Source organism: Bacillus rossius, chromosome 6, assembly GCF_032445375.1.
Source record: "Bacillus rossius redtenbacheri isolate Brsri chromosome 6, Brsri_v3, whole genome shotgun sequence".
In the NCBI taxonomy this organism is placed as follows: domain Eukaryota; kingdom Metazoa; phylum Arthropoda; class Insecta; order Phasmatodea; family Bacillidae; genus Bacillus; species Bacillus rossius.
The window spans coordinates 74,458,376-74,478,820 of NC_086334.1; the positions used below are offsets into that span (position 1 = coordinate 74,458,376).

Here is a 20,445-nt window from a genome sequence, read left to right on the forward strand (position 1 = left end):
TCTGGCACGTGGTACATGATGACACCAGCGGCGCCAGGTGGAGAGGCCTCTAGCACGTGGTACATGTTGTCACCAGCGACGGCGGGTGGAGAGGCCTCTGGTACGTGGTACATTATGACACCATCGATGCCAGGTGGAGAGGCCTCTAGCACGTGGTACATGTTGTCACCAGCGACGTCGGGTGGAGAGGCCTCTAGCACGTGGTACATGATGACACCATCTACGCCAGGTGGAGAGGCCTCTGGCACGTGGTACATGTTGTCACCAGCGACGTCGGGTGGAGATGCCTCTGCACGTGGTACATGATGACACCGGTGACGCCAGGTGGAGCGGCCTCTAGCACGTGGTACATGATGACACCATCAATGCCAGGTGGAGAGGCCTCTAGCACGTGGTACATGTTGTCACCAGCGACGTCGAGTGGAGAGGCCTCTAGCACGTGGTACATGTTGTCACCAGCGATGTCGGGTGGAGAGGCCTCTAGCACGTGGTACATGTTGTCACCAGCGACGCCAGGTGGAGAGGCCTCTAGCACGTGGTACATGTTGTCACCAGCGACGTCGGGTGGAGAGGCCTCTAGCACGTGGTACATGTTGTCACCAGCGACGTCGGGTGGAGAGGCCTCTAGCACGTGGTACATGTTGTCACCAGCGACGCCAGGTGGAGAGGCCTCTAGCACGTGGTACATGTTGTCACCAGCGACGCCAGGTGGTGAGGCCTCTGGCACGTGGTACATGTTGTCACCAGCGACGTCGGGTGGAGAGGCCTCTGGCACGTGGTACATGATGACACCAGCGACGCCAGGTGGAGAGGCCTTTAGCACGTGGTACATGATGACACCATCAATGCCAGGTGGAGAGGCCTCTGGCACGTGGTACATGTTGTCACCAGCGACGTCAGGTGGAGATGCCTCTGGCACGTGGTACATGATGACACCAGCGACGCCAGGTGGAGAGGCCTCTAGCACGTGGTACATGTTGTCACCAGCGACGGCGGGTGGAGAGGCCTCTGGTACGTGGTACATGTTGTCACCAGCGACGGCGGGTGGAGAGGCCTCTGGTACGTGGTACATTATGACACCATCGATGCCAGGTGGAGAGGCCTCTAGCACGTGGTACATGTTGTCACCAGCGACGTCGGGTGGAGAGGCCTCTAGCACGTGGTACATGATGACACCATCTACGCCAGGTGGAGAAGCCTCTGGCACGTGGTACATGTTGTCACCAGCGACATCGGGTGGAGATGCCTCTGCACGTGGTACATGATGACACCAGCGACGCCAGGTGGAGCGGCCTCTAGCACGTGGTACATGATGACACCATCAATGCCAGGTGGAGAGGCCTCTAGCACGTGGTACATGTTGTCACCAGCGACGTCGAGTGGAGAGGCCTCTAGCACGTGGTACATGTTGTCACCAGCGACGTCGGGTGGAGAGGCCTTTAGCACGTGGTACATGTTGTCACCAGCGACGCCAGGTGGAGAGGCCTCTAGCACGTGGTACATGTTGTCACCAGCGACGTCGGGTGGAGAGGCCTCTAGCACGTGGTACATGTTGTCACCAGCGACGTCGGGTGGAGAGGCCTCTAGCACGTGGTACATGTTGTCACCAGCGACGCCAGGTGGAGAGGCCTCTAGCACGTGGTACATGTTGTCACCAGCGACGCCAGGTGGTGAGGCCTCTGGCGCGTAGTACATGTTGACATCATCAACGCCAGGTGGTGAGGCCTCTGGTACGTAGTACCTTTTGAAACCAGCGACGCCAGGTGGAGAGGTCTCTGGCGCGTAGTACATGTTGACATCATAAACGCCAGGTGGTTTGGCCTCTGGCATGCGGTACATGTTGTCACCCATGCAGGACACGTCCTGCAGCCAGTTGAGTATTGTTCGCGTCCGTATAGCCACCATCTCGTCAACCATCATTAACACCTCTTCGTCACTATCCATACGCAGAGACATGTAGGAACTTCCATGACGAAACCGCACTTCCTTTAGGAAGCTTTTTTGAAAGCCCTATATAGCACCGCTACGTTACGAAATCTGTCGTATTTCACTTCAAGAGTGCAATTAAGCCATTCATAAGCTTCCCGCGCGCGCGCGTGCACGTGCCCACGTATCCATTTCCGTTTTGTATAGACAGAAACTCTTGAAAACTGCACATAACTACAAATAACTGTACTACCCCACGCAAAAATATATGCAGGGCTCATTTCCCGCTCGCACCGCCTTGCGCAGGGTCGTCACTTCCGTTTTGCAAAGGCAAAATCGTTGTAAACTGCTGCCTTACTGCACACGTCATGCAGGGTCACCATTTATAGTTCGTATAATCAAAACCGACGGAAACCACATCCTTTCTACTCACACCATGCACGATCATCATTCCCGTTCACAAAGATGAGCCTCCTGAACACTTAAACTTATGGTCCTCTTCTACAAGAGGATTAGGTTACTGATACAATGACAGATGTCTAATAATTGTTTCTGGTAGCGGTTAAATTTAATAAATACTACCGCAAACCTAACCCACAATTATCGATAGGTTGACCCTTACATTAATGCAAAGAAATTACCAACTTATTGAAAAATGATATATTATGACACTTTAAAGATTAGGTTATTTTCATCACTTTCATATTTAAATAACTTACAGAAAAATAATATATACATTTTTTAAATTCTTAAACACGTATTATTTTTTTTAACACTGTCAAAAGGATTTTATTTTCTTACCAAATTTTATTAACTTGTAAGTATTTTAATGAGAACTTCGTGCTACATATAGATTTAAATGAAAGGACAAAGTAAATAAAAACACAATATTAAAATTATGTACTCTATTTTTTTATTTATTTCAAAACATCTAACAAGGCGGAGAGTACAGAACACAAGGCGCTACGAATGGATGTTACAGAATCAATTTCGTAAAGGTCCGTAGCATTATCGCAATGTATCTGTGACGGATCGATGCTCAATCCACGTTTCTTGATGCTGCGGCGACGTGTCCTAGTCTTGGGTTTGGAAGCCTTGAGTTCAGGTCATGACAGGTCGCTGCGCTTCGAAGCTGCGAGTTTGAACAGTTCGCTGCATCTCGTAGACATGTGTTTGGACTGCTCACTACAGTCCAATGTGCCGGGAACGGTACCGCTACAGTCTTCTAGCGTGCAGTCGGATGCGTGTAGAGTCTTGTGGAGAATTTCTTCTCTGCTGCATGGAAGTACGGCTGTAGGTCTGAGGTTAAACACGACGCACGTATCCGGACCGGTACAGTTTATTTGTTGTTGCGATGGTTCATAACTGCGTGGCGAATGAGCCATTAGGAAATGCAATACTCCACCGTAACAGATTTCCGTATAAGTGTGTAAATTTTCTTCTTTATCCATGAAACTATATTCGACGCAGTTGAAGTCTGGTTTAGCACTCTGGTACTCGGTTTCCGGCTGGAATGGCGTCATCATCGTGTCCGAACGTAAACTGATAGATAGAGCTCGATTTTCGAGCTATTTATTGAAAAAAATAATCAGGTGTACCACTATTTGAAGAAAAAAAATAGGGTTTGCCAATATTAAAGATTAAAAATTATTCCTGCTGCGAGTGCCATTTCTGCATTAGCTACGAGTTTGAACAGGCACAGACATGTTCGAACTTATCGTTTTGATGCTTAGCTTCATACATTGAACAGAGTTTGCACAGGGAAGGACAGCCATAGTCGGTCTGTATATCTACAATTTCAACTGCTCCGTCGTCACACAGATATCGTAGCCATTTCCTCTGTTCAGGTCCGGCAACGTATATTATTTCGTTTTGGACTAGTAAATATTGAAGTGTGTTTTTCACTTGATGGTATGGGATTTTTCCTTCGTCCCACTCTAGTCCGTGATATAGCCGACATAGCCATTCGTTCGACCGTTTACTTTTTTCTTCTAATAGTTTTCACGGATACGGGGGTCGGAAGCTGCGGGTTCGAGTCTTGTCTCCGGAGGTGATGGCAATTTCTTTGAGAACAAACCTGTTTTGGCTCTGGAAACCTTGCATGTTGCAGTACATCCTGACACCAAATGATGATGAAATGATACATGCAGTCGTATTTATATCTAGCTCAATATTTTCACAAGGCCTGAAAACGCATCTTAAGTAATTACTCTGTCGTGTAGGATCAGACAGAACGCCGTTGTGAGTGATGGTACGTCATTATTCGTGGAAATTTCCATTCGACAATCAATCATTGAACTGCGAATCGATTCGTCTTGTTTGCTCACATCAAATACGATTAGCGGAGCCAATGATTTGTATGTGTCTGGACTCAGGATTGGGTGCGATTCTCGTCCGTGGTACGAAGATTGGAACTGCGTGTACATGTGGTACGGCAAGGAAATACCGCCATTTTCAAAATCAATGTTCATGTCCACGTACGGGTAGCTTTCGCTGTTTAAAAACAATTTTACGTTTTCCATAAAACAATGGTCAAACACCGACCTGTCGGCTTTCAAGTTCATTTGTCTGTCTGTCTGCAAAGCTAATGTTATATATCTCGGTTTTTCTGTACTGCTCGACGTTTTGACGACCCAGTGATTGTGTCTGTTCTGGGTCAGTAAGGGGCAAGTTACGAGATTCCAGCTCCTGAAAGCAATTTCGACCGTCTTGTCTTTTTTGACGTAACTTAAAAGTCTGAGCCTTTCTTTCGTGCTGACGGTTATGTGCGGAACAAACCACTCGGTGCTCGTGACGGAGACTACGACCGGCTGGGGGTCGTTTCCGGGTGCTCCCACGACGGCATTCAGAAGCGATGTCACTAGAATTAACACAAGTTCTTGGCGGGCTTGAATCATAATTTTCTTGTAATCCTCCGCGAAGCCGAGAAGCATCCAAAGCGGTATGCTAACTTCGAATTTACCAGATTCATAAATGGGAATTTTGAAATCGGGTTCCATTCCAAAACCTGCGATTTTGGTCGCACTCAGATCGTTCGGTGTTAGACAGGTAGTTTTTCATCGTGGCAGTAATGCCCAAGTCCCACGATTCGTCGGTCGCAATATTATTCAATTCGAAAATAACTCGTTCGAATAAATGCAATATTCCGTTTCGACCGAAGTATGCAGTTGTAGGATGTGATCCGTCCGCCTTTGTCAACGTGCCTCTTATACGAATAAACGACTGGCAAGGTAGAGTATAAAGTCTTGTTTCTGTACCGGAATGCGTATTTCCCTACCGGGCATATACGGCCCGGGGAGGTAGGGTGCGTAGCAGTGGTATTCAAATTTATTTACATCATCGCTACTCTGAGCTTTTTCTGACATGTTTTAATAATCTTCCATGCTTGTGAACTTTGTAGCCTAAACTGCGGAGATATTTAACGTTAAGAGGTGTTAGCGCATCGCGGCCTCGCAACAGACTGGTCCTGGGTTCGTGTCGCTTCTTCGATTTATAGGCCTTGAAAATCAACCCCATCGCTTCAGGTGTAAACGTAGTGTAATTTCTTCGTTTCTAAAATTTACTAGTTTATCGTTTTGATCGACAATGTCGACTACCACTTCGTGAACTGTTTTGGCGAGCACAGGGGCGTAAATGATACTTTGCGGTACTTCGACCAGTTTATATCCGGGCGGAACCGTTGGCGAAAACTCGTGTAGCATGTTGTTTAGTCTTCCGATGAGGTATGTTCCACTTGCCAAATTACAGTTTACGCGTATTACATTCACGGGCATTATTTGTACGGGTAACAAGGACATGTGCAAGGTCTTGGCTGCGTATATTTTCTGTTCGAATCCGAGCGTCGTACCTATGGTTCCCGGTATCGTAGTCGACATTTTCACTGCAATAAAGTTCGCATTAAAGGGTGTTTTGATTATCTCGCAATTCGAAAATTGTGTTTGGATTCAAAGCTTGCTTGATGTAATTCGTAATATCGATCAACTCGTACGCCCCTGTGGGTATGGACACTTCCCGAGTTAATGTTCCATCACTTTTCAAGAAGCACATTCTGCAGTTTTCGTCGTCAATGTTCGGTATGGCATTATACGTTTGAAAATCTGCGAGCCCGATGCTCCATTCTCCGTTCAAGTCCAGTGGCGGGTAGAATGTGGCTCGTAGCTGCGAGCTACGAGCTGACAATATCAGTGTTACGGTAATGACTGATTTATTTTTGCTACTGTTCATTTATTTTATACTTAGGAATCTCATGCACAAGTGACCACAGTTTGTTTGATTAGGCTTCTGTTCCGTTTCGTAATTGTAGAAAAATGTAGTGGTCAGTAGTATATAATAGGGGCAGCTGGGACAGGCTTCAGGCTGTGGAGCTGTGTGTCCTTTCCGCCATATTGGATTTTGACGTCACGGCGGCCATCTTTGACTCAAAATTCCTCAAAATTCCTCAAAAATGACTCAAAATGACTCAAAATTTCCCGTTTTCGAGGGAAAATTTCCCGTTTTCGAGGGAAAAATTCCCGTTTCGAGGAAAAATTAGGATTTCGAAAAACCACAAATGTCTTTTGCCTTAGAAAGAACACAAATTCCTGATATAGGCTTAAGCATCCTTAACTCAAGCCTCAGTTAAGCCTCTTTTAGGATTATGACGTCACCGTTGCTATTTTCGTTACGCCCGCCATCTTGAAAATCCGCAATTTTTATGTTAGAAAATCGGGAAAAAATTTAAAAATCATTAAAAAATTATTTGATCGAATTAAAAAAAATATTAAAAACCACTGTTGCAGTTATCGTTACGGTCGCCATCTTGGATTATATTAATGTTGCATATTTCGTTACACCCGCCATCTTGGTTGAGTACCATGTCATTCTTACACTTTACGTTACGACCACCATATTGGATCCTATTAATGTTGCAATTATCGTTATGGTCGCCATCTTGAAATTTAGTCACCATCTTGAAATTTAGACGACATCTTGGAAATCCGTAATTTTTATGTTAGAAAATCGGGAAAAATTCCAAAATTCATCAAAAAATTAACTTAATAGAATTCTGATCGATTATATCGATGTACGTCCTTGGTTCGAAACCGGTGAGAGCAAAAAATAAAAAAAAATCAGATCCTTCCTCCACAGAAGCCACCTACAGACTGACCTACCACCACCAATAACTAGATATTTACCATCAGCTGGTATGACGTCATGTCCGCCATCTTGTCTTTGTCCGCTGGAGGCAACCATCTTGTTTTCGTCTGCTAGAGTGTGCTGGAGACATGTAAGTATAATGTTCTGTTCACCATAACTTTGACCTTGACCTTGAACTTTGACCTTGACCTTGAACTTTGACCTTGAACTTTGACCTTGACCTTGAACTTTGACCGTGACCTTGAAATTTGACCTTGACCTTGAAATTTGACCTTGACCTTAAACTTTGACCTTGAACCTTGACCTTGAAATTTGACCTTGACCTTGATGTCCATCACGGATCCGTCATTTTATGTTCAGTACATGCTAGTGGTCATTGCCACCATCATGTTTTCGTCTGCTGGAGGACACCATATTGTGTGTACTCGTCTTACCATCATGATAGTTTTATTCTAACATGATACAGTGCAGTAATCATTTATAATTACTGAGGTGCCCACCATCTTGAAATTTGGCCGCCATCTTGAAATCATGTAATTATTTAGCTAGAAATGCGGGAAAAATTCCAATAGTCTCCGAAAAAAATCAATTATTAATTTACAAATTGAATCGATGGATCCCTGTCCACGGTTCGATTCTTGACCAGAGACAGTTAGAACCTAACATTTATTTAATAATTAGTTACGTTTTCCATTACCTTTTGCGGAGTTTATTAATCATTCACTCTACGAAAATCAACTCAAGTCATTATACCGAACCAACGAATTAAATCAGTGCGGATTAGCCTATTTTTCAATAATCTGAATAACATATAAGCCGTTCATGTACAAAGCCACACATATAGATCAATTGCCTTCAGTCCATGAGACCGACTCATGTCATTATCAGACGTATAGGCTAGTCATTTCAGGACCACATGACCTTCGTAATCCATCGTGACATTTTTATACATTCTAAAGGACCAAGTAACCTTGTAAAATATTTTAGTAACACCAAGAGGTGATTAACTAGTAAATATTCAATCACTACATTTTGTACTACGCGCAATCAACAAAAAAGGAAGCACCAACAACAAAAAGACAGCACCACCAACGAAAAGACAGCTCATTTGGAAGCACCGACAACGAAATGGCAGCACCGCCAACGTAAATACAGCACATTTGGAAGCACCGACAACGAAAAGACAGCAGCGACAACGAAAAGACAGAACATTTGAAAGCACCGACCACGAAAAGGCACCACATTTGGAAGCACCAACATCTAAAAGACAGCACCGCCATCGAAAAGGCAGCACATTTTGGAAGCACCGACAACGAAAAGGCAGCACCGTCATCGTAAAGGCACGGACCGCAAGACCATGTCATGTCAATATCAGACATATAGACCATGAACTCAGTACACACCGGAAAAAGGAATGTACACGCAGGAAAACGGAACGTACACGTTGGAAAACGGAATTTACACTCAGGAAAACGGAACGTACACGCAGGAAAAACGGAATGTACGCGCAGGAAAACGGAAGGTACACGCAGGAAAACGGAACGTACACGCAGGAAAACGGAACCTACACGCAGGAAAACGGAACGCACACGCAGGAAAACGGAACGCACACGCAGGAAAACGGAACGCACACGCAGGAAAACGGATCGCACACGCAGGAAAACGGAATGTACACGCAGGAAAAACGGAAGGGTTCACGCATGAAAACGGAAGGTACACGCAGGAAAACGGATCGTACACGCAGGAAAACGGAACGTACACGCAGGAAAACGGATCGTTCACGCAGGAAAACGGAACGTACACGCAGGAAAACGGAACGTACACGCAGGAAAACGGAACGTACACGCAGGAAAACGGAACGTACACGCAGGAAAACGGAACGTACACGCAGGAAAACGGAACGTACACGCAGGAAAACGGAACGTACACGCAGGAAAACGGAACGTACACGCAGGAAAACGGAACGTACACGCAGGAAAACGGAACGTACACGCAGGAAAACGGAACGTACACGCAGGAAAACGGAACGTACACGCAGGAAAACGGAACGTACACGCAGGAAAACGGAACGTACACGCAGGAAAACGGAACGTACACGCAGGAAAACGGAACGTACACGCAGGAAAACGGAACGTACACGCAGGAAAACGGAACGTACACGCAGGAAAACGGAACGTACAGGCAGGAAACGGAATGATCACAGGCTCCAAAATTCATTGGCTCCAATATTCATTGGCTCCAATATTCATTGGCTCCAATATTCATTGGCTCCAATATTCATTGGCTCCAATATTCATTGGCTCCAATATACATTGGCTCCAATATACATTGGCTCCAATATACATTGGCTCCAATATACATTGGCTCCAATATACATTGGCTCCAATATACATTGGCTCCAATATACATTGGCTCCAATATACATTGGCTCCAATATACATTGGCTCCAATATTCATTGGCTTCATCAGTCATTGTCACCAACAGTCATTGTCACCAACAGTCATTGTCACCAACAGTCATTGTCACCAACAGTCATTGTCACCAACAGTCATTGTCACCAACAGTCATTGTCACCAACAGTCATTGTCACCAACAGTCATTGTCACAAACAGTCATTGTCACCAACAGTCATTGTCACCAACAGTCATTGTCACCAACAGTCATTGTCACCAACAGTCATTGTCACCAACAGTCATTGTCACCAACAGTCATTGTCACCAACAGTCTTTTGGTTCCAAAAGTCTTTTGGCCCTAAATATATTTGGCTAGAATTCTTCGAGTCTAAGAGACTATGAGGCCACATGGCTACGAGTCTAAAATGATCTAGGTATTTACGAGTTATACACGGCTTGCGAGGCTAGAGCCACGAAGCTTCTAGTTCACAAGTTTACGTGACTGCGAGGATACAGGACTACTAGTCTACATGAGTACTTGACTACGAAGCTACTCGTCTACAAGGCTCCAATTGCAGCATCTGTCTTCGTCAGAATTTTCTCTCTTGCTCCAACTGCACCACCATTATGTTATAAGATTACATGGATACTTGCTTACGTAGCTTCAAGTCTACGAGGCTCCAATGTATCATGACTACGCGACTTCAAGCAATGAGTTTACGAGACTACGTGAATACGAATCTTCAAGTTTACGAGACTGCGAGGCTACAGAGCTACGAAGCCTCTAAAAAAAGAGTTTACGTGACTGCATGGATACAGGAATACAAGTCTGCATGAGTTCTTGACTACGAAGCTACTCGTCTACAAGGCTCCAATTACTACATTTGTCTTCGACGGAATTTTCTCTTTTGCTACATCTGCTCCATCAGCATTATGTTATAAGATTACAAGGCTACTTGCTTACGTAGCTTCAAGTCTACGAGGCTCCAATGAATCATGACTACGAGACTACGTACCATGAGGTTACGAGACTATGCGATTGCAAGTCTTCAAGGTTACGTGATCCCGAGGCTATAGGACTACCAAGCTTCCAGAATGTATGGTTACGAGACTGCATGACTAATTGGCGGCGCGGCTACGAAACTTCATGTCTCTAACTGACTACAATAGCACTATTCAGTGGTGAGAGTTAATTTATCTCATGCAAAGGTACTTGCTGCAAGTAGTTCCGCTTTTCAACATCAGATGATGTCTCGTGTTGCTTGCAGGTAAATAATATTTATTTCTTATATGCGGGATGCTCACTATCGATCGCATAAGAAGGATGGCTTCGTTAGTCTCCAAGGAGAAGGAAGTTCGTCCTTCCTGCTAGTGCTTCTCAGATTTCTCACGGTCCACCAACTTGGATTGCGATGTTACGGCGACCATCTTTGATGGGTGTGACCTTGACCTTTGACCGAAACCGCAGGAATGATCGCAAGCACTCGGATTAATCATCAAAATATTGATAAGAATAATCAGGAGCACACGGAGAAATCCATCACAATATTGATAAGAATAATCAGAAGCACACGGAGAAAAACGACACATGTTTTCTTTGATATCATAAAATTACAGGAAAAAAAAAAATTAAAAATAAAAAAAATTAATAAAAAATTTAAAAAAATTAAAAAATACATAAAATTCTGGCTTGTACTAAAACTCTATCTTTGCTCAACAATGATAAGTTTACAAGCTAGCAGAATCAGTTTATTTATTGAAGCTACGTAGGCAAGTATCCATGTAATCTTATAACATAATGCTGGTGGTGCAGTTGGAACAAAAGAGAAAATTCCGTCGAAGACAGATACGGCAACTGGAGCCTTGTAGATGAGTAGCTTCGTAGTCAAGTACTCATGTAGACTTGATGACCTCTATCCTCGCAGTCACGTAAACTCTTTTTCTAGAGGCTTCGTAGCTCTGTAGCCTCGCAGTCTCGTAAACTTGAAGATTCGTATTCACGTAGTCTCGTAACCTCATTGCTTGAAGTCGCGTAGTCATGATACATTGGAGCCTCGTAGACTTGAAGCTACGTAAGCAAGTATCCATGTAATCTTATAACATAATGGTGGTGCAGTTGGAGCAAGAGAGAAAATTCTGACGAAGACAGATGCTGCAATTGGAGCCTTGTAGACGAGTAGCTTCGTAGTCAAGTACTCATGTAGACTAGTAGTCCTGTATCCTCGCAGTCACGTAAACTTGTGAACTAGAAGCTTCGTAGCTCTAGCCTCGAAAGCCGTGTATAACTCGTAAATATCTAGATCATTTTAGACTCGTAGCCATGTGGCCTCATAGTCTCTTAGACTCGAAGAATTCTAGCCAAATATATTGTGCCGAATCAGTGCTACTTTAGGCACGATTTTTTTTATTTTCTTAGTTTTACAAAATTTTAAATTTTTTTATAACTTCAATTTTCCTCCTTCACCCGCTGCTTTCGCCCCCATCCAAACTTGTTCGGTCGAGTGTACCGGCAGGTTAGCTTGTTGAGCAGTATAGTGCTCTCACCGCCGTTTCCCACCAAATTTGCTGGGTCTAGCCGACTACAGGACTATCATCAGCAACGGTATCCACTGGCCGTCGCGTTTCGTCACGAGTTTAGCGCTACGCGTGACGAAAGTAGCCGCCCTAAGCTTCCCATGGTCACCCCCACCCCTTCTCGGAGGTGTGCTGAAGTTTGCGGTCTCTAACACGTTTTGGTGTCCTTTTTTCAAGCTCCGCCGCACGTCCCGACGCCGGGCCGGCGAAGCCTCCCAGGGCAGGTCATTCACCGGACATACCCCCCACCCCTCCCTGGTCCACAGCGGTCATCGGCCAGCCGCGCCAGTGACCAATCTCAAGGCCAAAATCCCCCCCCCCCACTTGCAAAATGGCGGCCACCAAGTGCCACGATGGTCTCTGCGAGACTCCGATCTGCATGCCCACGCCATCTAGCGGCGAAAGGACGAACCAGCTATCCCCTATCCCCACCAGGAGAAACAGTCGACCTCACACTTAGTCGATAGGTCGCCAGAGCCCTTTTTTTTCTTTCGGAGCCCTTCGGAGCACTTCGGGTTTCCCGATCCCCTCCTCCAGAGGAACAGACGACCGAACTAAAGTTTAAGTTAGCGTCCCGGCGCCATTTTCAGGGATTTTGAGGGCAGCTCTCGTCCAGCGCGCATCTTTGCAACAGGTCGCAGTAACGACCAGCAGCTATCGTGATCCGCTTTCGGCGATAATGTAGTTGCTTCTGAGCCAGGCCATGTCGCCTAGATTTTTTTTAGTTTTTCTTAGTAGCTGCCCAAATAGCTAAGTTTAACTTTAGTTTTTTTTTTGGTTTTCGCCATAACTATTTCTTCTATGGCTACCGCGAGCTCCCGTGCCGCGCATCCCCGGATCACCCCCAGGGACAGCCACTATCTACTTCACCCTGCCAGCTAAGGTAAGCTGCACTTCGCCCCACACAAACCTGTTAGGTTGCCTTTTTTTTGGGCTTAACTTCGCCCGTCATAAACTGCCTGCTAACCAAGCTAATCCAGGTGGATTATTGGTTACAGGCAGGGTTCCAGAATCCCAGAGGGTTCCAGAATCCCAGAGTACTTCAAGGACCCCAGACCAGTTCAAGATGGCGGCCCAGTTCCGGCGCCACATTTTGCACCTCAACATGTAACTCGTGAGCCTCTATAACGGAGTCTCCCTCCATCTTACGGCACCCCTCAAAAAGAAGTGAAGAACAGTTTATAACTCCGCCAGTTTTAGGACGTTATCCATATTATTATAAAATATTGTATTTTAAACACATATATTTGTTTTATGAGCCTGCGAGCTCAATGTTCCTAAACAGTTGAACTTAGCATAGTATGAAATTGTGTTCCCCCCCCCCGGCCCCTCTTTCTCCTTTTTTTATTCGTTAGTTACTCAATGTAATGTATCAAAAATAAGAATCTGACATTGTTAGCAGTTTTGTTTGTAATGGCTGTAATGCCGCAAGATATTTTCTAATGTAAGAAACCTATCAATGAAAAGATACTAAACTACTAATCAACAGTAAAAGCCTCTAATGAAACCAAACCATACGAGTGTTTTCATTTGCTGCTACTTGAAACCACAATCCACGTAACCTTTCCTACTGTCAGGGAGGTTAATTTTAAATTGTGTTTGTAAGTGGGGCTGTGCCCCTCTGGCAAGTTCTTTTAGATAATTAGCCTGACGCTTCCACCGGACATTTATTATCAATAATTATGGTTTTGTTTTGAGCACAGCACCACGGTTACAAATTGGTAGCAGTTAGCATGGTTACGGTTACAATGTGGTAGCAGTTTGTGTGATATGGTTACTCTTAAATTGTTAACTCTATTTTGGTTTGATTTATGAGAATGCTTTAAATTTATTTGGTATAAATATTTTTTTTGTTTGTCACTAAGATTTTCGTTATATAGTATTATTGTAAGTCCTAAAACTGGCACCCAATCTGATTCACCCAAAGTGAGTTAAATTAAAATTCTCTCGTATTTTACGTCCCGCTGTGACTGTGTTTGCGCGCGGTGAGACACCGCGCGGCCTCCTCCCGTCGGCGCTACGTCCGTGGGGGCAGCGTGCTTTATCAGCGCGCGTGTCATTCTTCCTGTCACCACTTCACCCCTCCCCTCCCCTCCACGCCTCACCGGCTGGTGGAGACAAGGTCATGCCGTTGACCCGTGTCCGGCAGCGTAACAATGCGTTGCAATCTAGTTTGTTACTCGCGGCCGACAGTGCCCTGAGTTTTTCTAAATTCCTCCCTTTATCTGTGTTTTTTTTTATAACACATCCGCCTGCAAACCAGGCAATCTTTGTGAAAAACAGATAATAGAAGTCCTTTCGGACATCGTGGTATTTTTTGTTTTGTCTCTCGGCGCCTTGCGCGCGCCAACATGTTATCTCTTCACCACATGGCAGGGCCGCCAACCGCGCGGAACTCTTCTCTACTCCACCCACGTAACACTTATTTTGTAAACAAACTACCCATGCTTTGTATGTCCTAATAATATTATTTTTATGTCACAAAACAAGCACTATAAATAATCTATACTGCATTAATTTTAGCAGCAAAGTATTTTCTTAATCTAAGGAAACGTAAAATATAACATAACATATTTATATAACTTATAATAATATAAAAAATACAAATAATATAATATAAACCTTTTGTTTTAGCTAATGTTAAGAAACTTCCATTGTTTACTATTTCTAAGTATCTTAAAATTAACGATTAAGTATTTTAATAATACATAAAATAAATCTAAAAAAGGGTCCATTCATTAAGTAACATAAAATAAGAATATGCTCATAAGTAATTTTAACAAGTACTCTAATCCTATTGCATCGTTCACAAGCAAAGTGAATATACTTCGACGTACCATTTCATTGTGTCACCATAGACACCCATGTGCCTAGCTTTTGTTTAGATTTATTTCGTGATCACCCAACGAGAGGTGCAATCACTCATGCCTTTAAGGAAAGGTTACTGAATTAAATTGTTTATATACACGGGTTGAATCCCCAATACTTTTACGCTAGCCATGAGGTGAGGAATTTATTGTAAGATAGAGTACTATACTTTTTTAACGTTGAGTCTTCTATAAGCTATTTGCCAATCAATCTAAGACGGCTAAGTAAAGGATAAATAATATTTTTGTAATTATGAATTTTGAGTAAACAATTTATTAACTTTTATATTTTTTTTGGATCGGTGTTAATTTCCTTTATAAGGTGGTGTACAGCTATGTATTTAAAACATCAAAATTTTTTTTCATTATCCATTTTTCATCCGAATTTGTTGATCTTGCGGGTTTCGAACCCGAACTAACTCAGGGGTGAAATTCCCTCGTAGGTCTCTCTGCTTCAGCCTGATGGTCTGATCAACCGTCAGAGCTTGAACATATTGAGCCTATGTGAGTTAATAAATGTAGGTATCCGGGACCGAGGTGTACTTCGCTTTTTAAGCAAGTATTAAATTCATCCATTTCGTCTGATCCATCGTCAGATTGTGCAGAGCTATGACTCAATGCCTTCGACTTCTTATGGACAGCGAAACAATTATGTACAGGGGTTATATTCCCAATTTAGTTTTGTAAGTTACGGGTCACCATACCCATATACAGGGGTTCCAATCCCCATATATCACTGAGTGCTCAAGGACGCATTTCCCTTGTTTTGGCCTCAGTGCTTTTCGGCCTCCCTCATAGCGCCCATTTTGTGTTCCTACACGATATCCAAAATCTGAGATCAACGGGATGAATTTCATTTCATTAATATAACAACGGCATAAATAGTTGTAAGCATACAGGTAATTTAAATTTAAGCTCTGAATTTAATATTTTTTTATTTATTAAATGATTTTAAGGATTTATTTTTAAATAATTCAACCAAGTTTAAATGGACCCTATTTAATTATAAACCTTGTGTTTTACTCATAAAGTGTTACAGTCAAAGGACATGGAATTAATTCTGCTTTATTACAAGTAGTAGGGCAACAGGCATCCTTTTTTGCTCATTAATAATAATAAAATCAATCATATTAAAATACGTATTCCCCCTAAATTAAGCAGCTACGAGGTAACTAGTCTCATTTTAATATTTATGGTAATCACCGAGAAGGGTGAAATACTTTCAACCCCCAACGAAAGGTCCACTTAATTAATTTGGGTATGTTTGAGCATCCCGTTTCTAGGCTAGCACAAGCTAGGTAATTTAAGATATTTTAATTTTTAATTTTTACATACTTAAGTTCAGTCTTTAACAAGCTATTTGACGTAAATAGTTTTAATTTTTTTTTTGCTCAGAAATACCTCTCTGATATTTTTTGAATCTTCATGAATCTTGTTCCACGATTTCATATATTTAATTTCTGATTACGTTCCTTTTTTTAATAACCATAATTCGTAAAGTAAGCAAGAATAATGTTTGTAGTGTTTTTTTTTTACTGATGTTGCGTTAATACTTGTACATGTTTATTTCTTTATTTTCCCTTGCACGTAAATGTGATGTACAGTGACGTACATAGAGTCTGAGCACTGAAGCTGTCACATCTAGCCATTTTTCTTTTTCTTTTGCATTCCACCCCAAAGTTGTATTTCTTTTACATCGTTATCGATCAGATTGTTTATTTAAGTAAAAGCTACGTGACTTCCAGACGGCAAACTGGTTTCTTTTATGTGTTTTTCTAAAATAGGAGCTAGGTCAAGCTAGCCAACGAGCGGCGCAAAAGTTAGGGTCCTCTGAGCCAACGAGCCATGACCAAGGTCCTCTGAGTGAAAAATCTCATGACCATTTTCGAGTGTTCTTTGGGTTACATTCCCACCACTCATTTTTGGACGGCCTATGTTCAAACCCCCTCTCAGGCAGTGCGAAGCCAATCAGCAGTCATGGAAGATCTAACCGCTCCATTATAATTTATCCCTTTTTGATTTATAATTGTTGGTTTATTGCATTTTACATTTCTTTAAATAATTTAAATTTGAGTGCGAAGAGTCGTTAATTTATCGTTTTGTTTGCAGAATACATTTAAATAATAAATATTAGTTAATAATAATAAACATCAGAGTGGTATGCGCTGAAATTTCTTAATTTATCGAATATTTAATATTTTTAAATTCATTCTCTCCTACGGATTGTTGATCTGTTGGGGTTTTCATCCCCAATCATTTAAAATTCCGCCAAGGGAATACCACCCATAGGCCCTGTGTCACTCTGGGACTGAGGTTCTGTTTCGCCTTCAGGCAAGCAGCAAATTTGACTGTCTTCTCCATCGCCTGACTGTGCAGGGCTAAGTCCCAATGCCTTCGGCTTCTTATGGAAAGACTACAGGGGTTTACATTCCCACTTTCATTATTTTCAGGGGTACACAAATCCCCACCTTCATAACTGGCACCCGACGGACCAAGTTCCGGTTCCGGCCCAGTGTTTTCGGCCCGCCTCACAGCCCCATGTTTAGAGTTTTTGTCACGTGACACCATTCCCAACATCTGAGATCAACTTTCCTCATGACTTCATTCACCGTTAAGGGTAATTAAATTAATTATAATACACCTTCGAATTGACCGTAAAATTATTTTTTGTAAGTAGTAGGATACAGACGAACCTGGTACTAGTTTTACTAATAAGTGTAGGTTTGTTTTTTTATTTTCCCTATATGCTCCGCATTTAAGCGGGGGAGTATGTGCCGAATCAGTACTACTTTAGGCACGATTTTTTTTATTTTCTTAGTTTTACAAAATTTTAAATTTTTTTATAACTTCAATTTTCCTCCTTCACCCGCTGCTTTCGCCCCCATCCAAACTTGTTCGGTCGAGTGTACCGGCAGGTTAGCTTGTTGAGCAGTATAGTGCTCTCACCGCCGTTTCCCACCAAATTTGCTGGGTCTAGCCGACTACAGGACTATCATCAGCAACGGTATCCACTGGCCGTCGCGTTTCGTCACGAGTTTAGCGCTACGCGTGACGAAAGTAGCCGCCCTAAGCTTCCCATGGTCACCCCCACCCCTTCTCGGAGGTGTGCTGAAGTTTGCGGTCTCTAACACGTTTTGGTGTCCTTTTTTCAAGCTCCGCCGCACGTCCCGACGCCGGGCCGGCGAAGCCTCCCAGGGCAGGTCATTCACCGGACATACCCCCCACCCCTCCCTGGTCCACAGCGGTCATCGGCCAGCCGCGCCAGTGACCAATCTCAAGGCCAAAATCCCCCCCCCCCCCACTTGCAAAATGGCGGCCACCAAGTGCCACGATGGTCTCTGCGAGACTCCGATCTGCATGCCCACGCCATCTAGCGGCGAAAGGACGAACCAGCTATCCCCTATCCCCACCAGGAGAAACAGTCGACCTCACACTTAGTCGATAGGTCGCCAGAGCCCTTTTTTTTCTTTCGGAGCCCTTCGGAGCACTTCGGGTTTCCCGATCCCCTCCTCCAGAGGAACAGACGACCGAACTAAAGTTTAAGTTAGCGTCCCGGCGCCATTTTCAGGGATTTTGAGGGCAGCTCTCGTCCAGCGCGCATCTTTGCAACAGGTCGCAGTAACGACCAGCAGCTATCGTGATCCGCTTTCGGCGATAATGTAGTTGCTTCTGAGCCAGGCCATGTCGCCTAGATTTTTTTTAGTTTTTCTTAGTAGCTGCCCAAATAGCTAAGTTTAACTTTAGTTTTTTTTTTGGTTTTCGCCATAACTATTTCTTCTATGGCTACCGCGAGCTCCCGTGCCGCGCATCCCCGGATCACCCCCAGGGACAGCCACTATCTACTTCACCCTGCCAGCTAAGGTAAGCTGCACTTCGCCCCACACAAACCTGTTAGGTTGCCTTTTTTTTGGGCTTAACTTCGCCCGTCATAAACTGCCTGCTAACCAAGCTAATCCAGGTGGATTATTGGTTACAGGCAGGGTTCCAGAATCCCAGAGGGTTCCAGAATCCCAGAGTACTTCAAGGACCCCAGACCAGTTCAAGATGGCGGCCCAGTTCCGGCGCCACATTTTGCACCTCAACATGTAACTCGTGAGCCTCTATAACGGAGTCTCCCTCCATCTTTCGGCACCCCTCAAAAAGAAGTGAAGAACAGTTTATAACTCCGCCAGTTTTAGGACATTATCCATATTATTATAAAATATTGTATTTTAAACACATATATTTGTTTTATGAGCCTGCGAGCTCAATGTTCCTAAACAGTTGAACTTAGCATAGTATGAAATTGTGTTCCCCCCCCCCGGCCCCTCTTTCTCCTTTTTTTATTCGTTAGTTACTCAATGTAATGTATCAAAAATAAGAATCTGACATTGTTAGCAGTTTTGTTTGTAATGGCTGTAATGCCGCAAGATATTTTCTAATGTAAGAAACCTATCAATGAAAAGATACTAAACTACTAATCAACAGTAAAAGCCTCTAATGAAACCAAACCATACGAGTGTTTTCATTTGCTGCTACTTGAAACCACAATCCACGTAACCTTTCCTACTGTCAGGGAGGTTAATTTTAAATTGTGTTTGTAAGTGGGGCTGTGCCCCTCTGGCAAGTTCTTTTAGATAATTAGCCTGACGCTTCCACCGGACATTTATTATCAATAATTATGGTTTTGTTTTGAGCACAGCACCACGGTTACAATATTTAGAGCCAAAAGACTTTTGGAACCAAAAGACTGTTGGTGACAATGACTGATGGAGCCAATGAATATTGAAGCCAATGAATATTGGAGTCAATGTATATTGGAGTAAATGAATATTGGAGCCAATGAATATTGGAGTCAATGAATATTGGAGCCAATGAATTTTGGAGCCTGTGATCATTCCGTTTACTGCGTGTACGTTCCATTTCCTGTGTGTACGTTCCGTTTTCCTGCGTGTACGATCCGTTTTCCTGCGTGTACGTTCCGTTTTCCTGCGTGTACGTTCCGTTTTCCTGCGTGAGCGATCCGTTTTCCTGCGTGTACGTTCCGTTTTCCTGCGTGTACGTTCCGTTTTCCTGCGTGTACGTTCCGTTTTCCTGCGTGTACGTTCCGTTTTCCTGCGTGTACCTTCCGTTTTCCTGCGTGTACCTTCCGTTTTCCTGCGTGTACGTTCCGTTTTTCCTGCATGTACGTTCCATTTACCTGCGTGTAAATTCCGTTTTCCTGCGTGTACATTCCGTTTTCCTGCATGTACGATCTGTTTTCCTGCGTCTACGTTCCGTTTTACTGCGTGTACCTTCCGTTTTCCTGCGCGTACATTCCGTTTTTCCTGCGCGTACATTCCGTTTTCCTGAGTGTAAATTCCGTTTTCCAGCGTGTACGTTCCGTTTTCCTGCGTGTACATTCCTTTTTCCTGTGTGTACTGAGTTCATGGTCTATATGTCTGATATTGACATGACCCGGTCTTGCGGTCCGTGCCTTTACGATGACGGTGCTGCCTTTTCGTTGTCGGTGCTTCCAAAATGTGCTGCCTTTTCGATGGCGGTGCTGTCTTTTAGATGTTGGTGCTTC

General features: G+C 43.7%; 1 protein-coding gene and 2 long non-coding RNA genes across 3 annotated transcripts; 2 read left to right on the top strand and 1 right to left on the bottom strand.

Annotated features, from left to right (window-relative positions):
• Positions 1-220: 220 nt before the first annotated feature.
• LOC134533471 (uncharacterized) lies at positions 221-1,168 on the bottom strand. The gene has a single exon (XM_063370995.1). The coding sequence runs from the start codon at positions 1,166-1,168 to the stop codon at positions 221-223; it is 948 nt and encodes a 315-aa protein (XP_063227065.1).
• Positions 1,169-11,830: 10,662 nt separating this feature from the next.
• LOC134533304 (uncharacterized) lies at positions 11,831-13,542 on the top strand. Its single transcript, XR_010075295.1, has 2 exons — positions 11,831-12,913; positions 13,029-13,542. It is a non-coding gene; the product is annotated as an uncharacterized LOC134533304 (long non-coding RNA).
• A 2,707-nt stretch (positions 13,543-16,249) lies between these two features.
• On the top strand, positions 16,250-19,387 carry LOC134533305 (uncharacterized). The gene is made up of 2 exons (XR_010075296.1): positions 16,250-18,758; positions 18,874-19,387. It is a non-coding gene; the product is annotated as an uncharacterized LOC134533305 (long non-coding RNA).
• The last annotated feature ends 1,058 nt before the right edge of the window (positions 19,388-20,445 follow it).

Excerpts from the sequence above, each read along its gene's own strand:
- LOC134533471 (XM_063370995.1), bottom strand. The coding sequence starts at position 1,168 with ATGTACCACGTGCTAGAGGCCTCTCCACCCGACGTCGCTGGTGACAAC.